General features: G+C 40.7%; 1 protein-coding gene across 24 annotated transcripts in view; it reads right to left on the minus strand.

Moving 5' to 3' along the window:
• Positions 1–23400, minus strand: part of CARMIL1 (capping protein regulator and myosin 1 linker 1) — a 307540-nt gene that overhangs the window by 157046 nt on the left and 127094 nt on the right. For 16 of the 24 annotated variants that reach the window (XR_015152305.1, XR_015152306.1, XR_015152307.1 and 13 more), the window contains 3 exons: positions 19268–19318; positions 13825–13884; positions 5095–5216 (listed from right to left, as the gene is read on the minus strand). Coding sequence is in view for 21 of the 24 variants with exons in the window: in XM_086369940.1 (XP_086226066.1) it covers positions 5095–5216; positions 13825–13884; positions 19268–19318 (233 nt within the window). In the remaining 3 variants the exon portion in view is untranslated. Of the gene's footprint in view, positions 1–5094; positions 5217–13824; positions 13938–19267; positions 19319–23400 lie in introns of all 24 variants that reach the window. The other 8 variants (XM_086369935.1, XM_086369931.1, XM_086369932.1 and 5 more) reach the window with 1 other exon arrangement.

The raw sequence follows: 23400 nt of genomic DNA on the forward strand, positions 1-23400 counted from the left end.
AGCAGCCCATCAGGCTCCTCTGTCCACAGAATACACCCTACCACTTACTAATAGGTGGCACTACGCAGTTGAACCAACTACATTTACATTGTGTGTTCTTAGTCACTCAGTTGTGTTCGACTCTTTGCTACCCCATGGACTACAGCCCACCAGGCTCCTCTGTCCAATGGAATTCTCAGGCAAGAATACTGGAGTGGGTAGCCATTCCCTTCACCGGGAGATCTTCCCGACCCAGGGATGGAACCCAGGTCTCCTGTATTGCAGGTGAATTCTTTACCATGTGAGCCACCAGGGATTATGTGCATTTAATTTACACAAGAGTCAGAAAATAGTTCATGTGGCAAAAACAGTGAACTCAGTGACAAGCATGCCTGCTCTCTATGCAAAGCTCACACTTACATTGTTGACATGGAAAAAAATCTGAAAATTATTTTTATCCAATTAATTGGTTTATCAAAAATTTATTTCCAGCGCTCACCCTATACAACATGCAGCTGTCTCCAGAAGAGGACATGTTTTATTGATACAAACGATACCACAAAGGGGTACCTATTTCTTTAGAAAAGTATAGAAACTGCCAGAGTCTGTAAAGCACCTTTCCATTGTTGACCCATTAACTCCCATTTTGCCACTCTTCTCTTCATAATAACCTCATCTTTTCAAACTTAGGGAGTCCCTGATAGCTCAGTTGGTAAAGAATCTGCCTGCAGTGCAGGAGACCCAGGTTCGATTCCTGGGTCGGAAAGATCCACTGCAGAAGGGACAGGCTACCCACTCCAGTATTCTTGGGCTTCCCTTGTGGCTCAGCTGGTAAAGAATCCTCCTGCAATATGGGAGACCTGGGTTTGATCCCCAGGTTGGGAAGATCCCCTGGAGAAGGGAAAGGCTACCCACTCCAGTATTCTTGCCTAGAAAATTCCATGGACTGTATGGTCATGAGGTCACAAAAGGTCGGACAGCTGAGTGACTTTCACTTTCCTTTTCCTTTTTGAACTTAACCAGCTTTTGACTTGAAGAGGGATTTGCAATATCATTTCTATCATGGTAGTAAAGACGCACTGTCCTAACTTACTGACACTAATACCCAGCCAACTTTCACACTGTCACGTATATGAAAGAATAATCCGATGTATAGATCAGTCTTATGAACTCTGTGGGAGAGGGAGAGGGTGGGGAGATTTGGGAGAATAGCATTGAAACATGTATAATATCATGTATGAAACAAGTCGCCAGTCCAGGTTCGATGCACAGTACTGGATGCTTGGGGCTGGTGCACTGGGACGACCCAGAGGGAGGGTAGGGGAGGGAGGAGGGAGGAGGGTTCAGGATGGGGAACGCGGGTATACCTGTGGTGGATTCATTTCGATATTTGGCAAAACTAATATTGTAAAGTTTAAAAATAAAATAAAATTTTAAAAATTAAATTAAATTAAAAAAAAAAAAAAAAAGAAGAATCCAACATGCTGAAAGCCTGAGAAGAAAATCATGTTAGGAGGTTACTGTTGTCTTACCTAAAAAAGGGTGTTATTGGCCACATTTAACAATAAAAAATCAAATTAAAGAAATGCAATCAACTTACACACAAACATAAAATAATTTAAAAATTCATAAACATCAAAGAATCTCCCTACAAACGTCACCTATTTCCTTCCCCACATGGAGGCTTTCATCCTGGTAAAGACAATAGCAGGCTATTCAGCTAAGATTTGTGGAGCATTTGTTAAGCAGTCAACAGAAGTTAATTTAATCCTCCCAAAACTGCATGAGTATCATTATTCCCATTTTACAGAGGAGGACACTGAGGCATGGAGAAGTACATTAATCTGCCTAGAGTCTTGCCCCCCCAAAATATTCAGACAATCTGATACCTTTCAGTTCCATTTTGGGGCTCTCTTCCCCCAGGCTCATAAAGCAGTGTTACAAGACTGACTCACCCTTAAAATTAGCTGTCATTTTATTCTAAAGTTGAAAAGCCCTCACTAGCTCCCTACAGCCAATCCCAGAGGCTTTTATTTGGGCCTCTCCAGGCAGCGTACTCTTGCCTGGAAAATCCCATGGACGGAGGAGCCTGGTAGGCTGCAGTCCGTGGGGTCACTAAGAGTTGGACATGACTGAGCGACCTCACTTTGACTTTTCACTTTCATGCATTGGAGAAGGAAATGGCAACCCACTCCAGTGTTCTTGCCTGGAGAATCCCAGGGACAGGGGAGCCTGGTGGGCTGCCGTCTATGGGGTCGCAGAGAGTTGGACACAACTGAAGCAATGCAGCAGCAGCAACAGCAGCAGCAGGCAGCTTTATCTTTGTCTCACAGTGGTATCTGCAGTCTCTCAATTCTAACTCCAAGAGGCTAGTTGCAGTCCTTCTAAGGCAAGCAAAGTTGCAGCTGCACCTTCCCTCGCATCTGCCTCCAGCCTCTACCATTTCTCTCACAGAACTCTCCCTGGGGCCCACCAACAACAACAGTCAACCTCTCAAAACAAAGAGGAAAAAGTGTGAAAGTGTTAGTTGCTCATCGCATCTGACTCTTTGTGACCCCATGCACTGTAGCCCGCCAGGATTCCTCTGTCCAAGGAATTCTCCAGGCAAGAATTCTGGAGTGGGTAGCCATTCCCTTCTTCAGAGTTATCTTCTGGATCCAGGGATGAAACCAGAGTCTCCTGCATTATAGGCAGATTCTTTACTGTCTGAGCCCCCAGAGAAGCCCAAACAAATCAAAACAGACACAAATCAAACATTATTTTTTTGACATCCCAAATTAAATGAGCTTTTCCTTTCTCTGAAATCTAAGGATGGTTCACTTTCCTTATGTTTTTCACTCATCTATGTTCTCAAGCAAACATCTTCTAAATTAGTTCTAACTCATCCTAATGACTTAATTTAATGTTTAAAAAAAAAAAAAAAAAAAACCTAACTTGGTTTTAGAGAACAGCCAGGGGTCCTGCAGGCCATAACACAAAACAACTTCCTGAAGGGAAACGCCATTACAAGCATCTCTGTGAAAAGGATTAAACAACACTTGCTACAAATATTTCCCCTAGTTTCCTCCCAATATCATTGCCTTCGAGATGAAGCCTCCAACGATAGTGACTATCACACAGCAAAGATGGAATGTTGACAAAACAATGCTAACAGTGATTCGATGTTATTTAAATTTTATTTTATGTGAAGATTAAACTTTGCTTATTTAATGAAGTAGAAGAGAGATGTAAGGGAGGGGAAGAGGGAAACATATATATATACAGCAGAGATTCTGATGCAAAACCTTAATTTTAATTAAACTTCTTCATTTTTTCCCTACCTGCATTCTGACTGTACTCAAGGGGATTGGTCGTATTTTACAGATATTTATATACTATTTTTATATGTTTGGCTTTTAATTTATGTATTTATTTTGGCTGCGCTGGGTCTTGGCTGATGTGCTGGCCTTTCTCTAGCTGCAGCAAGTGGGAACTACTCTTAAGTTGTGGTGCAGCGTTCCCACTGAGGTGGACTCTCTGGTTGGAGAGCACAGACTCTAGGGCACGGAGAGTTATGACATGCAGGCTCAGTGGTTACAGTTCCCAGGCTCTAGAGCACAGGCTCAATTGTTGCGGTGCATGGGCTTAGTTGCTCTGCAGCATATGGGGTCCTTCCAGATCGGGGATCAAACCCACATCTCCCTCATTGGCAGGCAGATTCTTTATCACTGAGTTACCATGGAAGCCCTATATATTTGACTTTGATCATGGATGCTATTTTCAAAATTAGATTTAAGTAAAACTAGAAATTCAGTTCCTGGCAGGTATCATGTCATTTATACATAGCCAACCTTTAGATTATTCAAGAACGGATTATGTGAACTGAGGCCGTGGCTGTGTTTGTCCTGATTCGGCCAGCTCCTGATACCTGTTCAGACTCTCCTTCAATGATCAGCCTCTACCCGAGCAAGGAAGTAGGTGGGGTTGAGGACCCAAAGTTCCCACAATGAGCTCAGGTGATACATTTGATGGACAAATAACTCACACAAGGCTTGAGCATTCCAAGTATAGTTTCATATTCTCCAACTTACTATGAATGGGTCATTTTCTTTTGCGGGGACCTATTTTCTTTTGCTGTTCTATATTATTCATGTAAAGGATCTATTTCCCTTCCTGACAGCGTTGACTACTGGGAACATAGATGAAAAGATTTTACCCCCTTCTTCAAATCTCTCTAGTCACAACAACCAACACCAATAGAATTATACATTTTCCAGGCCAACTGCGTGGCATACAATTAAGGAACTTCACAAGTACAAGCAGAACATTAAAGTCACAAGATACTCAGAGTTGATACAAGACACTCAGAGTTGATGTTGGGTAGGAAAGCTGCCTTTTCCCTTCAGTCAATCTAACTCCCCTTTTCCAACAACCCATGAACTCCCTAAGTACAAACTCTGTTACCCAAGCACATAATCCTGGTTTAAAATGCTTGAGAAAATAATATGAGGACATGTCCAGGCGAAATTTACTTCTAGCCTTAACATGTATTTCAGAAAAGTGAGGGGAAAATAAAAGAGGCTATGTTTGACGTTCAGTTTTGTTTGTAAGTTTCCTCTCACTGAACAGAAAAAAAAATAGGGAAAATGAAGAAAATAAAGTTCTTCATTAATGTGATACTTGATGCCTCCCTATAGAGCGTTCAGCCCCAGACATTCTGCTAATAGCTGTGTGTACAATTCATACTAGGGTAAATCTCAGACTGTGTGCTCCGTGATGACCTAGAGGGAGACCCAAGAGGAAGAGACATATGTATACATGTGGCTGACTCACCTGGTGGTACAGCAACTGACAACACTGTAAAGCAATTACACTCCAATAAATAAAAAAAAAAATTATTTTTAAGTTTGTATTTTAGTCTTAGCAGGAGAAGTTAAAGGAATACCAAACTCCTTCCTCACTGCAGATCTTTAAAGAACAGTCACATAGAAAATCTCAGGCACGAAACAGGATTGAGCCAGGGTTTTGATGTGTAACGTTGAAAAGACCGAAGGAAGCAGGAGAGAGGAACCCGATGAAGGGCAAGAGGAAGGCTGTTTGCACTCTGAGGGAGGGCCAGGTCGCGGGAGAACTCACACTGGGGAGAGGCCGGGGAAGATCTTGCGCAGGTTGGTGCCGATGTGCGCCAGCACCTCGCTCACGTCCTCGGGCGACGCCATCTTCATGGAGATGCTGCACTTCTCAGTTTCCACAAGCATCTGCAACGAGCGGGTGGGACACTGCTTAAGGAGGAGGCCAGTCCCTTAAATTTATTTACTTTAAATAGTGTAAACTATATACAGTAGCCACCCCCCTTATTCTTGGGGAAACGTTCCAAGGCCCCCAGTGGAAGCCTGAAAGCAGGCAGTACTGAAGCCTATATATATGCTATATTTTTTCCTATATATACATGCCCATAATAGAGTTTAATTTATAAATCAGGTGCACTAAGAGATTGACAATAACTAATAATAAAACAATTATAACCATCAGTTCAATTCAATTCAGTCACTCAGTCGTGTCCGACTCTTTGCGACCCCATGAATCACACAGACTATAACAAAAGTTATGTGAATGTGGTCTCTCTCAAGACATCTTATTGTACAAATTTAATGCCTTTTCCATCTTTTTTTTTAATTGAAGCATAGCTGAAGTACAAATTTAATGCCTTTTCCATCTTTTTTTTAATTGAAGCATAGCTGAAGTACAAATTTAATGCCTTTTCCATCTTTTTTTTAATTGAAGCATAGTTGAAGTACAAATTTAATGTCTTTTCCATCTTTTTTTTTAATTGAAGCATAGTTGAAGTACAATATTATATGTTATGGGTATATAAGATAGTGATTCACAGCTTTTAATGTTTATACTCCGTTTATAGTTATAATAAAATATTGGCTATATTCTCTTGCGCTGCACAATATATCTACCTAATATTTGTCCCTTTTAGTCCTCTCCCCATATACCATGCCTCCTCCTTCCCTCTCCTTCCCACTAGTAACCATTAATTTCTCCTCCAGATCTGAGTCTGCTTTTTTGTTATATTTACTAGTTTGCTGTAATTTTGAGATTCTACACCTAAGTGATACCACACAGTGTTTGTCCTTCTTATTTTACTTAGTATGATCCCTCCAAGTCCGTCCACGTTGCTGCGGATGGCAAGGTTCCCTTCTTTTTTATGACTGAGTAGTAGTGTATTACGCGTGCTTGTGCACGTGTGTGTACACATCACATCTCTGCTATCCTTTCAACCTGTTGGTAGAAACTTAGGTTGCTTCTATTCCTTGGCAATTGTAAATAATGCTGCTATGAACACTGGGGTGCATGGATCTTTCCTAATTATTGTTTCGGTTTTTTAGGATATATACCTAGAAGTGAAATTCCTGGATCCTATGGTAGTTCTACTTTTAGTTTTTTGAGGAACCACCGTATTGCACCAATTCACATTCCCACTGATCATGTCTGAGGGGTCTCTTTTCTCCACCTCCTCGCCAGTATTTGTTATTTGTATTCTTTCTGATGACAATCCTTTTGACAAGTGTGAGGTGGTATCCGTTGTAGTGTTGATTTGCATCCCTCTGATGACAGCAATGTTTTGCATCTTTTTATGTGCCTTTTGCCCATCTGCATTTCCTCTTTGGAAAAACGCCTATTCACTTCTGCCCAATTTTTAGTGAGATTGTTTTTTTGATGTTGAGCTGTACGAGCTGTTTATATATGTTCAATATTTACCCCTTATCAGTCATATCATTTGCAAATATTTTCTCTCATTCATTAGATTCTCTTTTTTTTGTCAGTGGTTTCCTTTAAAGCCTTTTCCATCTTCATTAAGCAGTCATCACACTCTGTGGCTATAACTTTGGCAATTTGAGATACAACAGCAAAATAGCACAAATTTCTTTTTCTTGCCTCACAATTTCACAGATAAAAGATCCATCCTTACCACGGATCTAAGCATCCTCAGCATATAATTTTTTTCTTTCCTTATTAAGTCAAGAACTTTCACCTTTTCATTTAAAGGGAGCACTCTGGCTTCTCTTTGGCACATCCAAATTGCCAATATTATGACGCTTATGCTTCAGGGCCATTATAAAATAAGGGTTACTTGAACACAAGCACTGAAATACTGTGACAGCTGGTCTGATAACCTAGCTGGCAACCATGTGACTAATGTGTGACAAACACTGAATGAAGAGATGATTCAAGTCCTGGATGGGATGAGGCAGGGCAGTGCAAGATTTCATACATGCTTGAACAGCATGTATGTAAGACTACTCAGAACAGCATGAAATGTAAGATTTATGAATTATTTCCAGATTTTTCCATTTTTCCAACCATGGTCAACCATGGATAACTGAAACTACAGAAACTGAAACTTTGCATAACAGGATACTTCTGTGTTAATGCTGATATATACTAATCGAATACCAGATTTTAAGAAGCAATTTCTTAAAATAATGCTCTTAATTTTAAGACTCGACAAACTGTCTGGGTAGAGTGGTTGTCAGAAATATCCAGAAACTGAAGCAAGTGTCTCTAAGGGCCAAACTGCAGATTCAAACAGATCCCCTCAATGATGGAGAGTGAATATCCACATTTGTGGGTGACTTCTCCTTTTACCAAGATTTTACCTTGACTTACAAATTACAAAGTCTGTTATATCCCTACCATCTAGTGTAAGTAAGAATACCTCCTTCGGTGAATACCAGAGGACAAGCTGGTAGTTCCATTTTTCGAAAACATGCTTTAAAAACAAGACATCATGAGATATTTAAGTAAAAGGGTAAAATCTTTTCCCTGATAACAAAAGAAAAATCAAGTGTTATAAAAGCTTCAACTTTTCTGAGAGAGGATATTTGGAAAGGATTATACAGAGGGAACAGGTTAATAAAATTCATGCTAGGTGAAGACTCATTTCTATAATTATCTGCTGGAGATGTCCAAAACTTATACCAAAATGCTAAACTGAGTTCATATAGCTAGGCTTACAAATAAGAATAAAACAACCTGATAGAAAGGGTAGGTCACAAGAGAGACATTAGACTGACTAGAAACACATTCCAAATAAAAAGTTGTTCAAGTCACTTCTTTTGAAAGGAAAAAAGATACCATTATCTTGGATCTCAAAAATATTAATATAAAATGCAATCCCTTTGATGATCACTGCATCAAAATATCCTTGTATATCTACTCCCTGTTGCTACTTAATTTGTACAAAAATATGATGGGGAAACTCTACCCTTAATATGCAACTAAACAACTGGATTTAAAAGAAGCTTTTAGATTCACTGTGTGTGTGTGGTTGTATGTGCAGCTCGGTCCTATCCAACTCTACAACCCCATGGACTGTAGCCCACCAGGCTCCTCTGCCCATGGAATTTAGGTTGTCTTAAAATTAGCTTCCTGGCGGCTGAGTGGTAAAGAATGATCTCCAGTCCAGGAAGATCCCCTGGAAAAGGAAATGACAATCCACTCCAGTATTTCTGACCTGGAAAACCCCATGGACAGAGGAGCCTGGCGGGCTACAGTCCACGGGGTTGCAAAGATTTGGATACAACTTAGCAACTAAACAAAAACAAAAAAATCAGCTGAATTTTAAAAAATAATCTGTATTTCAAAGTGCTTATATTAAAAGAAAAAGCAATCCAATTTATTTGTCAAAATGAAATAAAAAAGACTTAAGTAATTTAAGTCCTTAAATGCTACTTTTTCATAAGTACCCTTAGAGGAATCTGTTAACAAGTATTTAATCCATACCAACTTTGTAACGGTTAGTTGGCTCCCTGAATAGAAAATACTTTTTTAATCCCAATTTTCACTACAGCACTGCATTTGAAATTCTCTAGACAAAGACTTCATTGGTCTTGTAGAAGTTGGTCCAAGAGATATTTATCCCAAAAAAGGCAGCAAGCATTCTTGTACATGGAGGTAGTTACTTACATGACACTTCAGTGATATGTCTTGAGTAAGGCTAAAGCTGCTGATGTTTCATACACACCTATCTGGGCATACGTATGTTTTAAAAAGCCAGATACTTTGTGATGCAACCTCCTTGTCTATGTTCCACACCCCACCCCTAACCTTCCCACAACAGGTAATTATATTTTTCACTATAATGTACTACTTCTTTCATCACATCTAGTGCATCTATTCAGTTCACAGTTTGGGTGTGGATAATTAGTAACTAGCTTATTCTAATTCCACTTAATCTTAACACCTAATCATCCTTAATTGTACAAGATTGAATAGAATGACAGGGAAGGAAAAAAGGTGACAGGTGGGAAGAATTGAGGCCTTTGAATTCAACCTCACATAAAAGTCATCCAGCCTTGCATAATATGTCACCACCTTTGCATAATGTAAAGATGACAACAAAGTGATAGAGGTGAGACCAACACAGTAAATCATTTCATCAGAAAAAAGAACTCCCTCTCAAATATCCCTCGCCCTCCTACTTCAGTTGAGGCTAAAACAGAATGTTTGAAACAATTACTGCTTAGACACCTAGCAGAATATATTCCCTGAGTCCAATGAACATTTAAAATAATAGTCAGCACTATGAACACTAGTATCCTATTAATATTTAAGACTCAAGTTTCTAACCCCACTCCGCCTCTTGCTTAGAACCACCTGAGTAATCTTTAAGAAAAATGTTCTTACTAAAGCCCAGCCAACAGATCTGTGAAGCGTTTTTCTTGCAACGGAAATAGCCATAGGTGGTTTATCAAAATCATTCTATGACACAGCAAACAACCTTATAATGAAAAAAAAGGAAAAAAATTAGCAGCTATTTCAGTTGTATAAAAAATGGTCCAAGAATGCTAGAACTATGAAACTGTACGACCACTGATCTCCAGTTATCGACCATGACAGCAAGAAGCTTGAACCCCAGAAAGTGCTATGGCAAGGATAAGGATAAGTCGCTTCAGTCGTGTCCAACTCTGTGCCACCCCATAGATGGCAGCCCACCAGGCTCCCCCTTCCCGGGATTCTCCAGGCAAGAGCCCTGGAGTGAGTTGCCATTTCCTTCTCCAGTGCATGAAAGTGAAACGTGAAAGTGAAGTCGCTCAGTTGTGTCCGACTCTTGGCGACCCCATGGACTGCAGCCTACCAGGCTCCTCCATCCATGGGATTCTCCAGGCAAGAGTACTGGAGTGGGGACTTCTAAAATAAGATGACGCTCTCCCACATTTTCACAAGAAGGAAGAAAAGAATAGTAAAAGTCACATTTCACAAACTCAGCACCAAGTTCACCCACTCTCACTAATATACCATGAAATGCATATGTCTCCTTGAATCTTACCAGAATTTACTATAATTAAATGATAAAATTGCAGTGACAGAAAAGTTAATAAATCCCAGAAAACACTAAAAAAAATGTTCTGTTCAAGGGTAGTCAGGCAGATGCCATCATTCTTATGATTTCACATCAGAAAAAAAAAAAAAATCCAGCAACATCAACGGTCCTGAGGTAACACGGGTTATTCATTGTCAACCTCAGACATATGGAATCCTAACTGTCGTGAGTGAATATGTGTGAGAGTGTGTGTATGTGGCAGAGGAGGGAGTAGGGCTGCTGGAGGTACATCTTTTTCATTTTTATACAAATTTTAAAGGTTACACTCCACTTATAGTTACTGGAAAATATGGGCTATATTCCCTGTGCTGTACAACACATCCTTGTAGCCTGTCTTACACCCAATAGCTGAGGCATCGGTATTTTTAAAAAGCACCACAGGCAATTTTAAAACATCAAATTTTGAATCCCACTAAATGACTCATATTGCCAGTGTCTGGATTGCTGGCTCCTTTGTGAAAACAGTCCCACTGTTTCACTATATAGTGATTTTATTTTCAAGGTCCACACCATGCATACAGTCACTGAAGTGACATTGTAGAGCTGCTGTTGTGGTACTTACAGTGACAGAACAGCTCCATGGGACTGAGGCAGATTGCCTTAACCCTCATTCCTCTGAATGCTGGACATACTGAAGGCACAGCACCGTAAGTGTGGTAAGATCAGTTTCAGCAGCCACATGCAAAAATTGGTCTTGCTGTATTAACATCCTTTCTTATAATTAAATAGCACAGTCTAATCATATTCTGAATATAACCTTGGCATTGACATTTCAATACCACCCTTCTGTTCCCATCACAACCCCAAAATCATAAACACAAACATTCCTGAATTAAGACCATCAGGAAGGCCCTGGTTATGTCATCATTCATGAGTGATCACTCCTGCATATGTTTGCCCATTTGGGCAAACATATGGAGCTATAATTTTCCTTCCAAACTCCAGTTCCTGGAGAATGATAAACAGATAGGATAAAACATTGCTTTAAGATGAACTATGGAAATGTTCCAAGGATTTGTATGCAATCTCAATCAACATAAAGTGACAATTTCTTTTAGGAACGTTATCAACAAACTACACACACACACATTTTCTTTAGAGTTTTTTTTTTTTTAATTAAATAGAAGGAAATAAAAACATCAGAGTAAGAATCAATGGAATATAAAACAATCAATGAAGTCAATAGAGAAAAGTGAATACAACCAAAAAGCAAGTTCCTTGAGAAGATCAAAAGAGTTGATAAACCTCTAACCAGATTGATATGGAAAAGAAAAGAGAGAAGAACCAAATCATCAACATCACGAAAGACAATCTACAGATAATTAAATGCTAACAAGTGGATACTATGAACAACTTTATATCAGTAAATTTGACAAAGATATATAAGACTTGTATACTGAAAGCTACAACAAAATACTACCAAGATAAATTTTAAAAGACCTAACACCTTTGGGAAATAATTTTCTTGGATCAGAGATTCCATTTTATTAAGACATCAGTTCTCTCCAAACTGATTTATAGATACAATATAATCCCAATCAAAATCTCAGCAGGCCTTTTTGTAGAGAAACTGAGCTGAGTCTAAAATTCATATGGAATGCAAAGAACATAGAATCACTAAAACAACTTTGAAAAAGAACAAAATTGGAGGACTAACACTATCTGATTTCGATTCTTGCTATAACAGCCACAGTAATCAAGACAATGCAAGATCAACATAAGGACAATACACGATCATACAAATAGACCAGACGGACAGGATGAAAGGGACCAAGGAGACCAGAAAAAGAGCAACATTTATGTGTGCAGTTGATCTTCAACAAAAGTCAAAGTTCAGTGGGGAAATGACAGTTTCAAACAGACATTACTGGAACAAGTAGAAATATATATATTAAAAAGTTGATCCACATATTGCTTTATATACAGAAATTATTAATATTTCAAAATGGATCACAGACCTAAATGTATAACTTAGAGCTATAAAACACCTGAGAAGATATGGAGCATCTGTGACCTTAAGTTAATCAAGAATTTATTCAATATGATGTCAGCATGATCCATGAAAGAAAACAGACAAACTGAACTTCATCAAAATTTTTAAATTCCGCTCTTTGGAAAGCACTGTAAAGAAAATGAAAAAACCAGCCACAGACCAAGAGAAAATATGTACAAATCATATATCTGATAAAGGATTTGTAGCCAAAATATACAAAGAACCAGTAAAAGAACAAGAACTTAATTTTTAAAATGGCAAAAGATTTGAACCAACACTTGAACAAAGATACATGACAGCAAATAAACAGATAAGACGTTCAATATCTTTAGTCACTAGGAAAATACAAATTTTAAAAACTACAAATTTATTAAAATGGCTAAAATTTAAAGCACTGATCATACCAGTATTATGGAGGATATGAAGGAACTGGAACTCTTACACAGTGCTGGTGGTGATGTAAAATGGTACAACCACTTTGGAAAACAGTTTGAAGTGAAGTGAAACCGCTCAGTCGTGTCCGACTCTTTGTGACCCCATGAACAGTAGCCTGCAGATAACAGACACCTACCATACAATTCAGCCATTCCACTCCTAGATATTTACCCACATGAACTAAAAGCCAATGTCCAATCAATGATTTGTAAATAAATGCCCACTGCACCTTTGCTTGTCAGCCAAAAGCTAAAACAACCCAAATGTCCATCAAGGGATGATAAACTGTGATACAGTCATACAATGGAACACTACTCAGCAATAAAAAGGAACGAACTATTGAGATATGCAACAAAATCAATCATTCTCCAAATAAATACACTGGCTAAAAGGAAGCACACACACTATGATTCTACTCAGATAAAATTTCAGAAATTAGTGGCTGAGAGCAGATGCCTATAGGTGATTACAGATGAGGAGGGGCAAGAGGAAATGTTTACTAAGATGCGTGAGAGTGATGCATGGGAGTGATGAATATGTTCAGTATCTTGACTGTAGTAATTGTTTCATGGCTCCACATGTCACGGCTTATCAAGCTGCACACTTTAGTTGACTGCATATTACAGTTCAATAAAGTTGTCCTTTAAAATCTATATTTTATTAATATCAAAAAATTCTCTTAATCACTCTATTCCCAGAAAGATCTTACATAGTATTGTAGAATAGCTATGAAATTTTAGTGCTAAAACTTGTACATTTCTAAGGAACAGTACTCTCACATCTACATTGCCAGGTAACATAAGAGCTCATTAGATCTTTCCATACTAAGGAGAACAAACTGCTTCCTTTATCACGAACTCCTGACCCCTGCCCACCCAGCCCCTGTTCAGTCTCTCACTCAAAACTCCATTTTCCCTTATCTTGTTTTTCCACATTATCTCAAGAAACTTTCATTAGTGAACCAAACAGAAGGTATTATCTGGTTTCAGAAACTCAAGAAAGGTTCTGACCTTGGAATAATGACAAACAGGTTGTTCATACCCACCTGAGCCGGCTTGCTGCAGATGACACCGTGAATCTCCAAGTAGCTGAAGGTTACCTCGAGCTGCAATTGAGGGAGGGGGAGGAAAGACAGACCTGTAATAAGGGTGTTAAAACCTATAATTCAAAGGAAAAATGCTACAATTAGAAATAGTCCAAGTGCAAACAAAATATTGGACATCTTCTGAAGGTAGGCTGATTTAATATCTCCATTCATTCAATATGACATGACCTTTGACCTATCATATTTCAAAAAAAGCATTAGTAACTTTCCTAAAGGGCCAAAAGGAAATGCCAAGTCTGACTTTTTAAAATTTCATCCAAGGACAAACCCCATGGAAAGTTTCTGTACTTCTACTCCATTATTTATTTACTGAGGAATGACTGTATGAAGGGAGCCATCTAAATAGACTTTTTTCTCTTATTTCAGACGTTGCTTCAGCAAATCAGATCAGGATAAAGACACTGGTTTTCATCCTGTGTCTTTCGGTTTTCCCTTCTTTCTAAACCCTTACCCCTTTGGGTTACATTCTGACCACTTATTGGAGTCATCATTCTTTCCACTGTCTTTCATTAAAGTGCCTATTTTAAATGGATTTAGGAAAACACAGTATTTAGGAATTTTAATCTGTGCTCCGATGAAACACAGTTATTAATAAATAAAAGTCTTCTGTCCCTGTATATGCATAAATTATTATTTATTTCCTTTCTATTTTAATAGCACATGCTCCTTCCTCGCTTCTCCTATAATCAGCATTTCTTTTTCTTCAAAATATCTCCAGTCTCTCACTCTCTGCCTGTTTTTCCTGGAAAACGGCCACTAATCTTTCTCCCAGTTTTTCAGTGTTTCATCTGAGTACAGCAAACAGTCACAGAACCGAGGACTAAAGACAATGGGCAGAACTGAGCTGGATAAGTTTATTTCTCTCTCTTGGTTTAAAACCAGAAAAGTAATGGGGAAAGAACCCATCTAGAGCCAAATCCATAGGACCCATAGCTCTGCCTGCTGGTGCTATGCTGTACCTTTATACGTTTGGTAGGATCAATTTTAGAACAGAGGACCCGTGAATCTCCAGTTTAATGCTTTGAAGTATGAAGATGAGGGCTGGAAGTAGAAAGATAAATTCATTGCTTCATCATTCACATCATTGAGCCAACAGATAGTTACAGAAGGCCTACTATGTGCCAAGATGGGCAAGAGAAATGACACATTTATCTCGTCCTCCCAGAGTTAAATGCAGTCTTGGAGGCACCTCTTAAACATTCAATTAGAGTGGATGTCTTCTTCCCTATTGTTATCAAGATCAATACTTGGTGAGGTTTGAAAACTCATTTAAAGCAGGAATTCGTTTCTAAATAAAGTGTATCTCTACCTTCCCGTTTATTTCAAATTAAATCTTATAAACATATTTTTATTTGCCAGCCTTGGACATAGTGCCAAAGTTTCTTCTTTGAGTTAAGCCCCTTGGGTTGGCCCTTCAAAGGCATTTCCTTTGTGGGCCACACTCATAACTGCAGAGCACCCAACTTTGAATGTAAGCTCTTTAAAATGGAGTGAGAACTTGAAGACACTGGGAAAGCAATATGAGGGTATAAGTTCTCTATGTTGTTATATTCCCCATGCCCCTGGCTTTTAACAGATGCCTGGTCCTTAACATGACAGTAATATTTTAAGTGAATTACTTGATCAACATTCAATACTTCATAGATGCTCTCTCTTTTTACAGCCTATTTCATTGATAATGTGAAATATATATTTCTTTAATTTAAAACTGTAATTGTAACTGCTGTGAATAGGTTTGGAAACAAACCACTGACTCTTAGTGGGCATCTCATTCAACTGGTGGGGACAGGTGTCTGGGAGGACCTGCACTCTCTTACAACCTAGCAGCTACAAAGATGCAGCTGGCAGCAGTCAGCATCACCGGGGCTGGCATGGGCAGCTGTGGTCAGTCTGGCTGGGAGAGGTCAGCTGGAGGTCAGTTAAGATGCTTCTCCTGCCCCTCAGGGCTGTCCCTGGAATAAGCCAAGTGCCAGGGAGCCAGGAAAGCACTGAGACATTCCAGCTAGGCCCTAAAGAATGACTTCAAGTGTGTCCAACAAAGAAAAACAGAAAAAGGAAATCCAGGCAGAAGAAAAAGAATCTGCAAAGGCACAGAAGGATTCAGAGAATGAGGGCAAGGCTGAAATGGGAAGCAGACTCTGCAGTTTTGGGGATGAGGAAGGGAGGACAGGCTGAGTCTGTTATTGATCATAACAATCAACGGTTATTGATCTTAACAATCAATGAATGGTGAGGAAGGGAGTCCCTGAGACACACTGACTGATGTTATAACCAGGTCCAAGGCATTCTCTCTAATCTCACCCACGGCTCTTTTTAATAGACCTGTGCTCTCAACCCCTGTCACTAACCCTCCCCTGACTTCAGGCCACCCTGAAGATAGCTTAAAGAACACCACTGAGCAGAAGCAGGCAGGGGGACTAGTGAGGAAGCAGAGACACAGGCGTGCTGCAGGAGACCTGGGGCATTTTTGAGAGAGCCACAGACACTCGGAATCGGTTAGGTATGAAGAAGGAATGGGCCCAGGCTATCAACAGCTCCCTCGCTCCTCCAGGAACTCCCACTATTCTGGACGCAGTGACCTGTGTCATGACTGCCCATCTTTCTGGCCAGTTTCCCTTCCTCCACAGCCTCCTCCTCAGTCCTGGGCCCACAACCCAGCTCCCCAGATGCACTGTGCTCTTGTCAACTAGTAAACCTCTGACCAGTGGGAGACCCCTTCCACTGCCTGGTTGACATGGGGTCATCTTCCAACCCAGCTTTCCTGCGGACCCTCCCCTGACAATAACCCACTCCCCATCCCCCTAAGCAGAGTTGGGGCCTTCTGGGGGGAATGGCAAAGTTCTATTTCTTCATCTGCATGTGGCTGCAGAGGTCTCTGCTCGGTGATTAATCACAGAGTTGCACGTTTCTATTTTGTACATTTGACTGCGTATGAGGTACATTTTACTATAAAAAGAGAAAAGAAAATGTTTAATTAATCAGCCCCAAAGAAAAGAGAAGAAGCCTGTGTGAAAACCAGAGGCGGTTGTACACTACTGTTCTGAATATAATTATTTCCCCAGAAAAATGAATGTCATTGACACTGGCTCTGCTTCTTAACCAAGGTATGCTGTGACACATGAAAACCAGCCTTCTCTCCAGGGCAGCCTACCCGCGGGTCATTCTGAGAGAAGGTCTGCCTTTCTTTCTTTGTGATGCTGACAATATCAGAAATCAGAACCAATGTCCAAACTGCCCTAGCCAGGCCGGTGTGAATGTTATATATATCATGGAATGAAAGTGGCCATTTGCTCAAGAGCAGAGCAAGGAGGGGGCAACAGAAGGGAGACACGTGACTCTTCAAGAGGTGATAACATTTTTAATTAGGGTAAACATATCATTCAGGAGCCTTCCAGTCAATAGACTGCTTGACTATTTTCCTTCCTTAATTAATTTTTCACCAGTACAATAATGGTTAACTCACTTCCTTATAGCCTGCCTTCAGGTACTTTAGCATACAGGTAATTTAGTCCAAAATCATTTACAGAATAACTGATTTCACTTATAACACATTATAAACATAAAGCCTCACTCTGTATTATCAAAAGGGGTGGGATAATATAAAGTCTCATTCCTTAGAGAAACTGTGTAAAATTTAACATTTGCATGATTAGAAAGAAAAAAGACATCAGGTAGCCACAGCCTTTGATTAGCAAACTCTGGGTTGGCACCTTCTCAAAATTCAGTGAAAATCATGCAAATCATTAGTCAGTCCTACAAGGTCCACTTCATGACAGCACCGTGTCCAGCACATAAGAAAGTATTCACAAGACAGTGGCTAAATATTGAATTTTAAGAAGAAAGGACTAGAAACATGATGCAACCCAAACATCATACTTCAATGAGGCTGAAAGCATCTTCCAACCCTTCCCCATCTTCCTGGGTTTGTTGGCAAGTGAGGCAAGTTCAGCTCAGTAGAAAGGTGAAAAGAGGAGGCTACTACTACTACTAAGTTGCTTCAGTTGTGTCCGACTCTGTGCGACCCCATAGACGGAAGCCCACCAAGCTCTCCCGTCCCTGGGATTCTCCAGGCAAGAACACTGGAGTAGGTTGCCATTTCCTTCTCCATGCATGAAAGTGAAAAGTGAAAGTGAAGTCTCTCAGTCGTGTCCGACCCTCAGCGACCCCATGGACTTCAGCCTTCCAGGCTCCTCCATCCATGGGATTTTCCAGGCAAGAGTACTGGAGTGGGGTGGCATTGCCTTCTCCAGAAAAGAGGAGGCTAGTGAGTCTAAATCTCTTCCAATTCATTACTTGCAAATACTCAGATAAGCCAGCTCTGTAGTTTTTGAGCTCTTTTCTAATAGCTACAAGTACTTTTCTAATAGTACAAGGCTACTGTGAGAATTGAGTGAGATAATGTACTTAAAATATACTTGATAGATAACTAACTAAATTCTGGTGATAACAAGGTACTTTTAGGGATGTAAAGCCCCTGCTCCCATGCTTTGATGAGAACCATTTATCTGTCACTAACTGGTGTAAGCCTGACCTCAGGCAAGCCACTGTCCCTCCCTGTGCCTCAGTTTCCTCATCTATAAGACAAGAAGAATAATGAGACCTACCACATGGCTTTCATAACTTATTTTTAGGGAGATCATCTTATTTACTAAAACAATATTCAATAAATGTAGCTATCATTATCTTTTTAGGGGGAAAAAAAATCCCAATTTCTTGTTACCATTCAGTTCATATCCTATAAAACACGCCAAAACCCTTCTGTGACTATAAAGGAAATAAAAGAAGCGATTGTGGTGCCTAATTCACCAGTTATCAGTTCAAATGTTAATTTGCACCCTATGATGAAGGACATCTTATGGAAGATGTTAGTCTTTTTTAAGGAACCAGTGGTATCATGTTATTTTCTAGAGGCAACACCTTGAAAACTATATTTTTACTTATTTTTTAGAGGCCACATCAGAGTCCTCCACCATGGAGGAGGACTGAATGGCTACATTTCCGGTCATATACTCTTTATGAGTTAGGATGGTTATTCCCCACCTGTCAAAGCCTTAGAAAATTGCGCCATTATTAGACCCAAGGAAATAAGAACCAGACTTGAAGAAAGTATAAACCCTGCCCCAGTTGAGAGGAAAATCATTGAAATTCACCAGCCCTGAGGATACAGAGCATGAAATGCTTTGCTGCTTTTCTTGGATGCTCTACACAGGGGGACAAAGGAGATATGCAGGCGCTTTCTGGGGAGAAGGAAGGAAAATAAGGTTGTGCAAAGAGAACTCTGGACATACTGGCCTAAATCATAAGTCTACGCAACTGAGAAGCCAGTGTGTGTTGTGTTGGGCTGTGTACGTGTGTTGGAAGGAGGAAACTCATCGACACTCACCTTGGTGGGGATTCGTGCTGTGACGAGGAAGGCACGGCATGACGTGAGCACCTGTAAGATAGAAGTGACAGCATCAGTATCAATACCAGAAAGTGGGCTGGTGGGCTTTGGTGTGACCCACAGACCATTAGATACTGGGCTCCTGAGGCTTCACGAAAGACTAAGTGAGCTGGAACAGATTATTGACCTTGTAGGAGTATTAACTTTACCCTAAGAATCACTGGATGAAGGGCTGTATTGAACAGATCACCTGCCAAATCTCAAGACGAGCAACCAGTCAGCAGCCCAAAAGAGCCACAGATTACTCCAGTTGAGGAAGCAAGACAGGGCTCAGAGATACTAAAATATAGATGTCATGCATAGGAGGAGCCCCACTATCTCAACAGCAAACTTAATGAAAAAGCCAAGTACTCATTCATGCTTTCCAAAATACAACTGCCACCCGAGGTTGCCCACTTGCTTTCTGTTCTCTGTCCACTAGCTGATAACATTTACATAACGCACAGGCAGCAAAACAGGCTATTGTCCCAAGAAGTCAACCCTGACTCCTTTTCTGCTATGCCTGTCTCAGTCCTAGAGAGCACATTTATGGAAGTTTCCATTCCAATTCTCAGCTAAGAACATACAGATAGCCAATGGGGTCCCGTATACCTATAGGCCCCTCTTGCCCAGCAGGGGCCCTAGAGAATACTAAGGCTGGGAATAGTCTGAACTCCTAGTTCACACCTGGGGCAGAGCTCCCTGGCCACCCACCACTTTTAGTATCCAAATGTGCTGCTCTGCAACCCAGAGGTCCAGGCAGGCCTGGGGGTGTCTTTGCAAGAAAGAAAGCAAGCGGATCCCAACACTTCTCAAGTTCTGATGGGAGACCTGTCTTTGATTTTCCAAAGAACTCCCCTGTCCCGAAGTTGATATTTAGTGACTAACACACATGTGCTAGTCTAAGAACGCTAGATTTGGACAAAACTGGCTTCCCTGTCGGCTCAGATGGTAAAGAATCTTCCTGCATTGTGGGAGACCTGGGTTTGATCCCTCGGTTGGGAAAATACTCTGGAGAAGGGAATGGCAATCCACTCCAGTATTCTTGCCTGAAGAATTTCACGGACAGTAGAGCCTGGTGGGCTACAGTTCATGGGGTTGCAAAGGGTCAGATGCAACTGAGCAACCACACTTAGAAACCATAAGTCAGGGAACCTGAGGACCAAGTTGTTACAGGATTTATCTAGATTCGAGCCAAGGCTTATCCTGTTCATCCACACACAGAAGGTGAATCCATGGGTATGCCTGTGGGCTGCTCTGTGCCTCTCTCTAGTCTCCCAACTCCAACAGAAACGGTATATTTTCTAGAAAACTGCTTTGAATAATCATAGGTCACCATTATGGGGAGTAACTCAAGTCAGGACCCTCTGTGAGAAAGATGACAAAGGGACACAGCCCGATAGTGGCTGAGACAGTCTGATAATGAGCACGGGGAAGGCAGAGGGGGAGGGACAGGGCACACTGCAAGACTTTCCACCCAATGTCTTCAATCACACATCTTCACAGGGTTCTTGTCTACCTGGGGTAATTTTTGCCATTTGACTTTAGAGGGGATGTGCTCTAAAAGACCTTTAATCAGTGACTTCTAAAAGTGGAGGCAACAAAAGATATCTGTATCTGAATATTCCAGAGGCTGTGAACCACAGTTCTTTTCCCAAAGAAAAGATCCTTTCTTTTAACTAAGGCCCGAGAAAACAAGCAATAGAAAGGGGAGAGGTGTGTAACAAGTGGGACCAGATGAGTGAGCAGAGGTCAAAGGTAGCCCAGGAGTAGCAGGACTGGATACGTAACTTCAGGGCCCTTGTTCAAAATTACGAAGAATTTTAAGACAGGGACAGAAAGCACTAACCCCAGCACAGGGCCCCCCTGAGAAGGATGCCTTGTGCAACTGTACAGGTCACGTGCTCAGGAAGATAGCCCTGAGTCATTGCAACTATATACAAGCATTCCCTATGTGCCATAAATGAGCAAACATCCTTGGATACGTTAATACATTTAATCCTCTCAACGACTATATTCTTTGTCACTATTTCCCCCATTTTTCAGACAAACAAACTGAGACTCTGATGTATCCAAGGGCAAAAATAGGATTCCTACCTAACTTTGTCAGTCAGCTCACCTATGTTCTTCACCACTAGGCTACCTTTACACATTCCAACCCAATCATGCCTTTGGGTACTCTAGACCCTGGCAATTTACTCAGATTTGAGGTAGAAAGGTACAGCCCAGCGGGCGGCCTGTGACTGGGAGGAGACTCTCAAAGCTCCCAGCTCAAACACTATCTTCCTCAAAGTTCCAAGTTTAAAGGAATTCTCTTTTCAAATCCAAGAATGACCTGGAGAGCTACATTTTTTCAGTCATCCACACTGGCATCACTACCCGGGGGGAAGCAGGAAGAAGAGTTTGGCTGCCTTAGGGAAAGGGCAAGAGGCAGTTTTGTTGACTGAGACACACAGGGTTCCGTGGTGAACATCTGACAGTTGGAAGAAGCTGGGACAGTAATAGAAAGGGAGATAAAAGGCGCCAGAGACAGGCATAGTCAGTGTAGTCACTCGCTTAGGTCGAACAAACAGGTTACCTGTGCTAAATTGCAAGATCAGGACTCAGCTTTAAAGGATGAAAATTTACCTTCTGTGAACTAAGACCCTACCCCACGGTTCATCTTTTTTCATTGAAATTCAGTTGATTTACAAGATTGTGTTAGTTTCAGGTACATAGCACAGTGACTCAGAATTTTTGCAGATTCTACTCCATTATAGACCATCACAGAATAGTGAGTATAACTCCCTGTACTCTACAGCATATCCTTGTTGCTTATTTATTTTACATACTGTAGTTTGTATATGCTAATCCCATACCCCTAGTTTGTCCCTCCCTTCTCCCCTCTCCCCATTGGTAACCACAAATTTGCATTCTGCATCTGTGAATTTGTTTCTGTTTTGCATATAATGTCATTTATATAATTTTTTAGATTCCATATCTAAGTGGTATCATTTTTCTGTCTTATTTCACTAAGCATAATATGCCAAAGCCTTTGACTGTGTGGATCACAAGAAATTGTAGAAAATTCTTCAGGAGATGGGAATACCAGACCACCTGACCTGCCTCCTAAGAAATCTGTATGCTGGTCAAGAAGCAACAGTTAGAACTGGACGTCGAACAACAGACTGGTTCCAAATTGGGAAAGGAGTACGTCAAGGCTGTATATTGTTACCCTGCTTACTTAATTTATATGCAGAGTACATAATGAGAAATGCAGGACTGGATGAAGCACCAACTGGAATCAAGATTGCCGAGAGAAATATCAATAGCCTCAGATATGCAGATAATACCACACTTATGGCAGAAAGTGAAAAACTAAAGAGCCTCTTGATGAAAGTGAAAGAGGAGAGTGAAAAACTTGGCTTAAAGCTCAACATTCAGAAAACGAAGATCATGGCATCAGTTCCCATCACTTCATGGCAAATAGATGGGGAAACAAAGGAAACAGTGACAGACTTTATTTTGGAGGGGCTCCAAAATCACTGCAGATCGTGACTGCAGCCATGAAATTAAAAGACACTTGCTTCTTGGAAGAAAAGTATGACCAACCTAGACAGCATATTAAAAAACAGAGAGATTACTTTGCCAACAAAGGTCTGTCTAGTCAAAGATATGGTTTTTCCAGTAGTCATGTATGGATGTGAGAGTTGGACTATAAACAAAGCTGAGCACCAAAGAATTGATGCTTTTGAACTGTGGTGTTGAAGAAGACTGTTGAGAGTCCCTTGGACAGCAAGGGGATCCAGCCAGTCCATCCTAAAGAAAATCAGTCCTGAATATTCATTGGAAGGACTGATGCTGAAGCTGAAATTCTAATACTTTGGCCACCTGAAGCAAAGCACTGACTCATTTGACAAGACCCTGACGCTGGGAAAGACTGAAGGCGGAAGGAGAAGGGGACGACAGAGGATGAGATGGTTGGATGACATCACCGACTCAATGGACATGAGTTTGAGTAAACTCCAGGAGTTGGTGATGAACAGCGAGGCCTGGCGTGCTACAGTCCATAGGGTCGCAAAGAGTCAGACACGACTGAACAACTAAACTGAACT

Source organism: Bos grunniens, chromosome 23 (genome assembly GCF_055505025.1).
Source record: "Bos grunniens cultivar Pamir isolate PY7600 chromosome 23, Bosgru_T2T1.0, whole genome shotgun sequence".
NCBI lineage: Eukaryota > Metazoa > Chordata > Mammalia > Artiodactyla > Bovidae > Bos > Bos grunniens.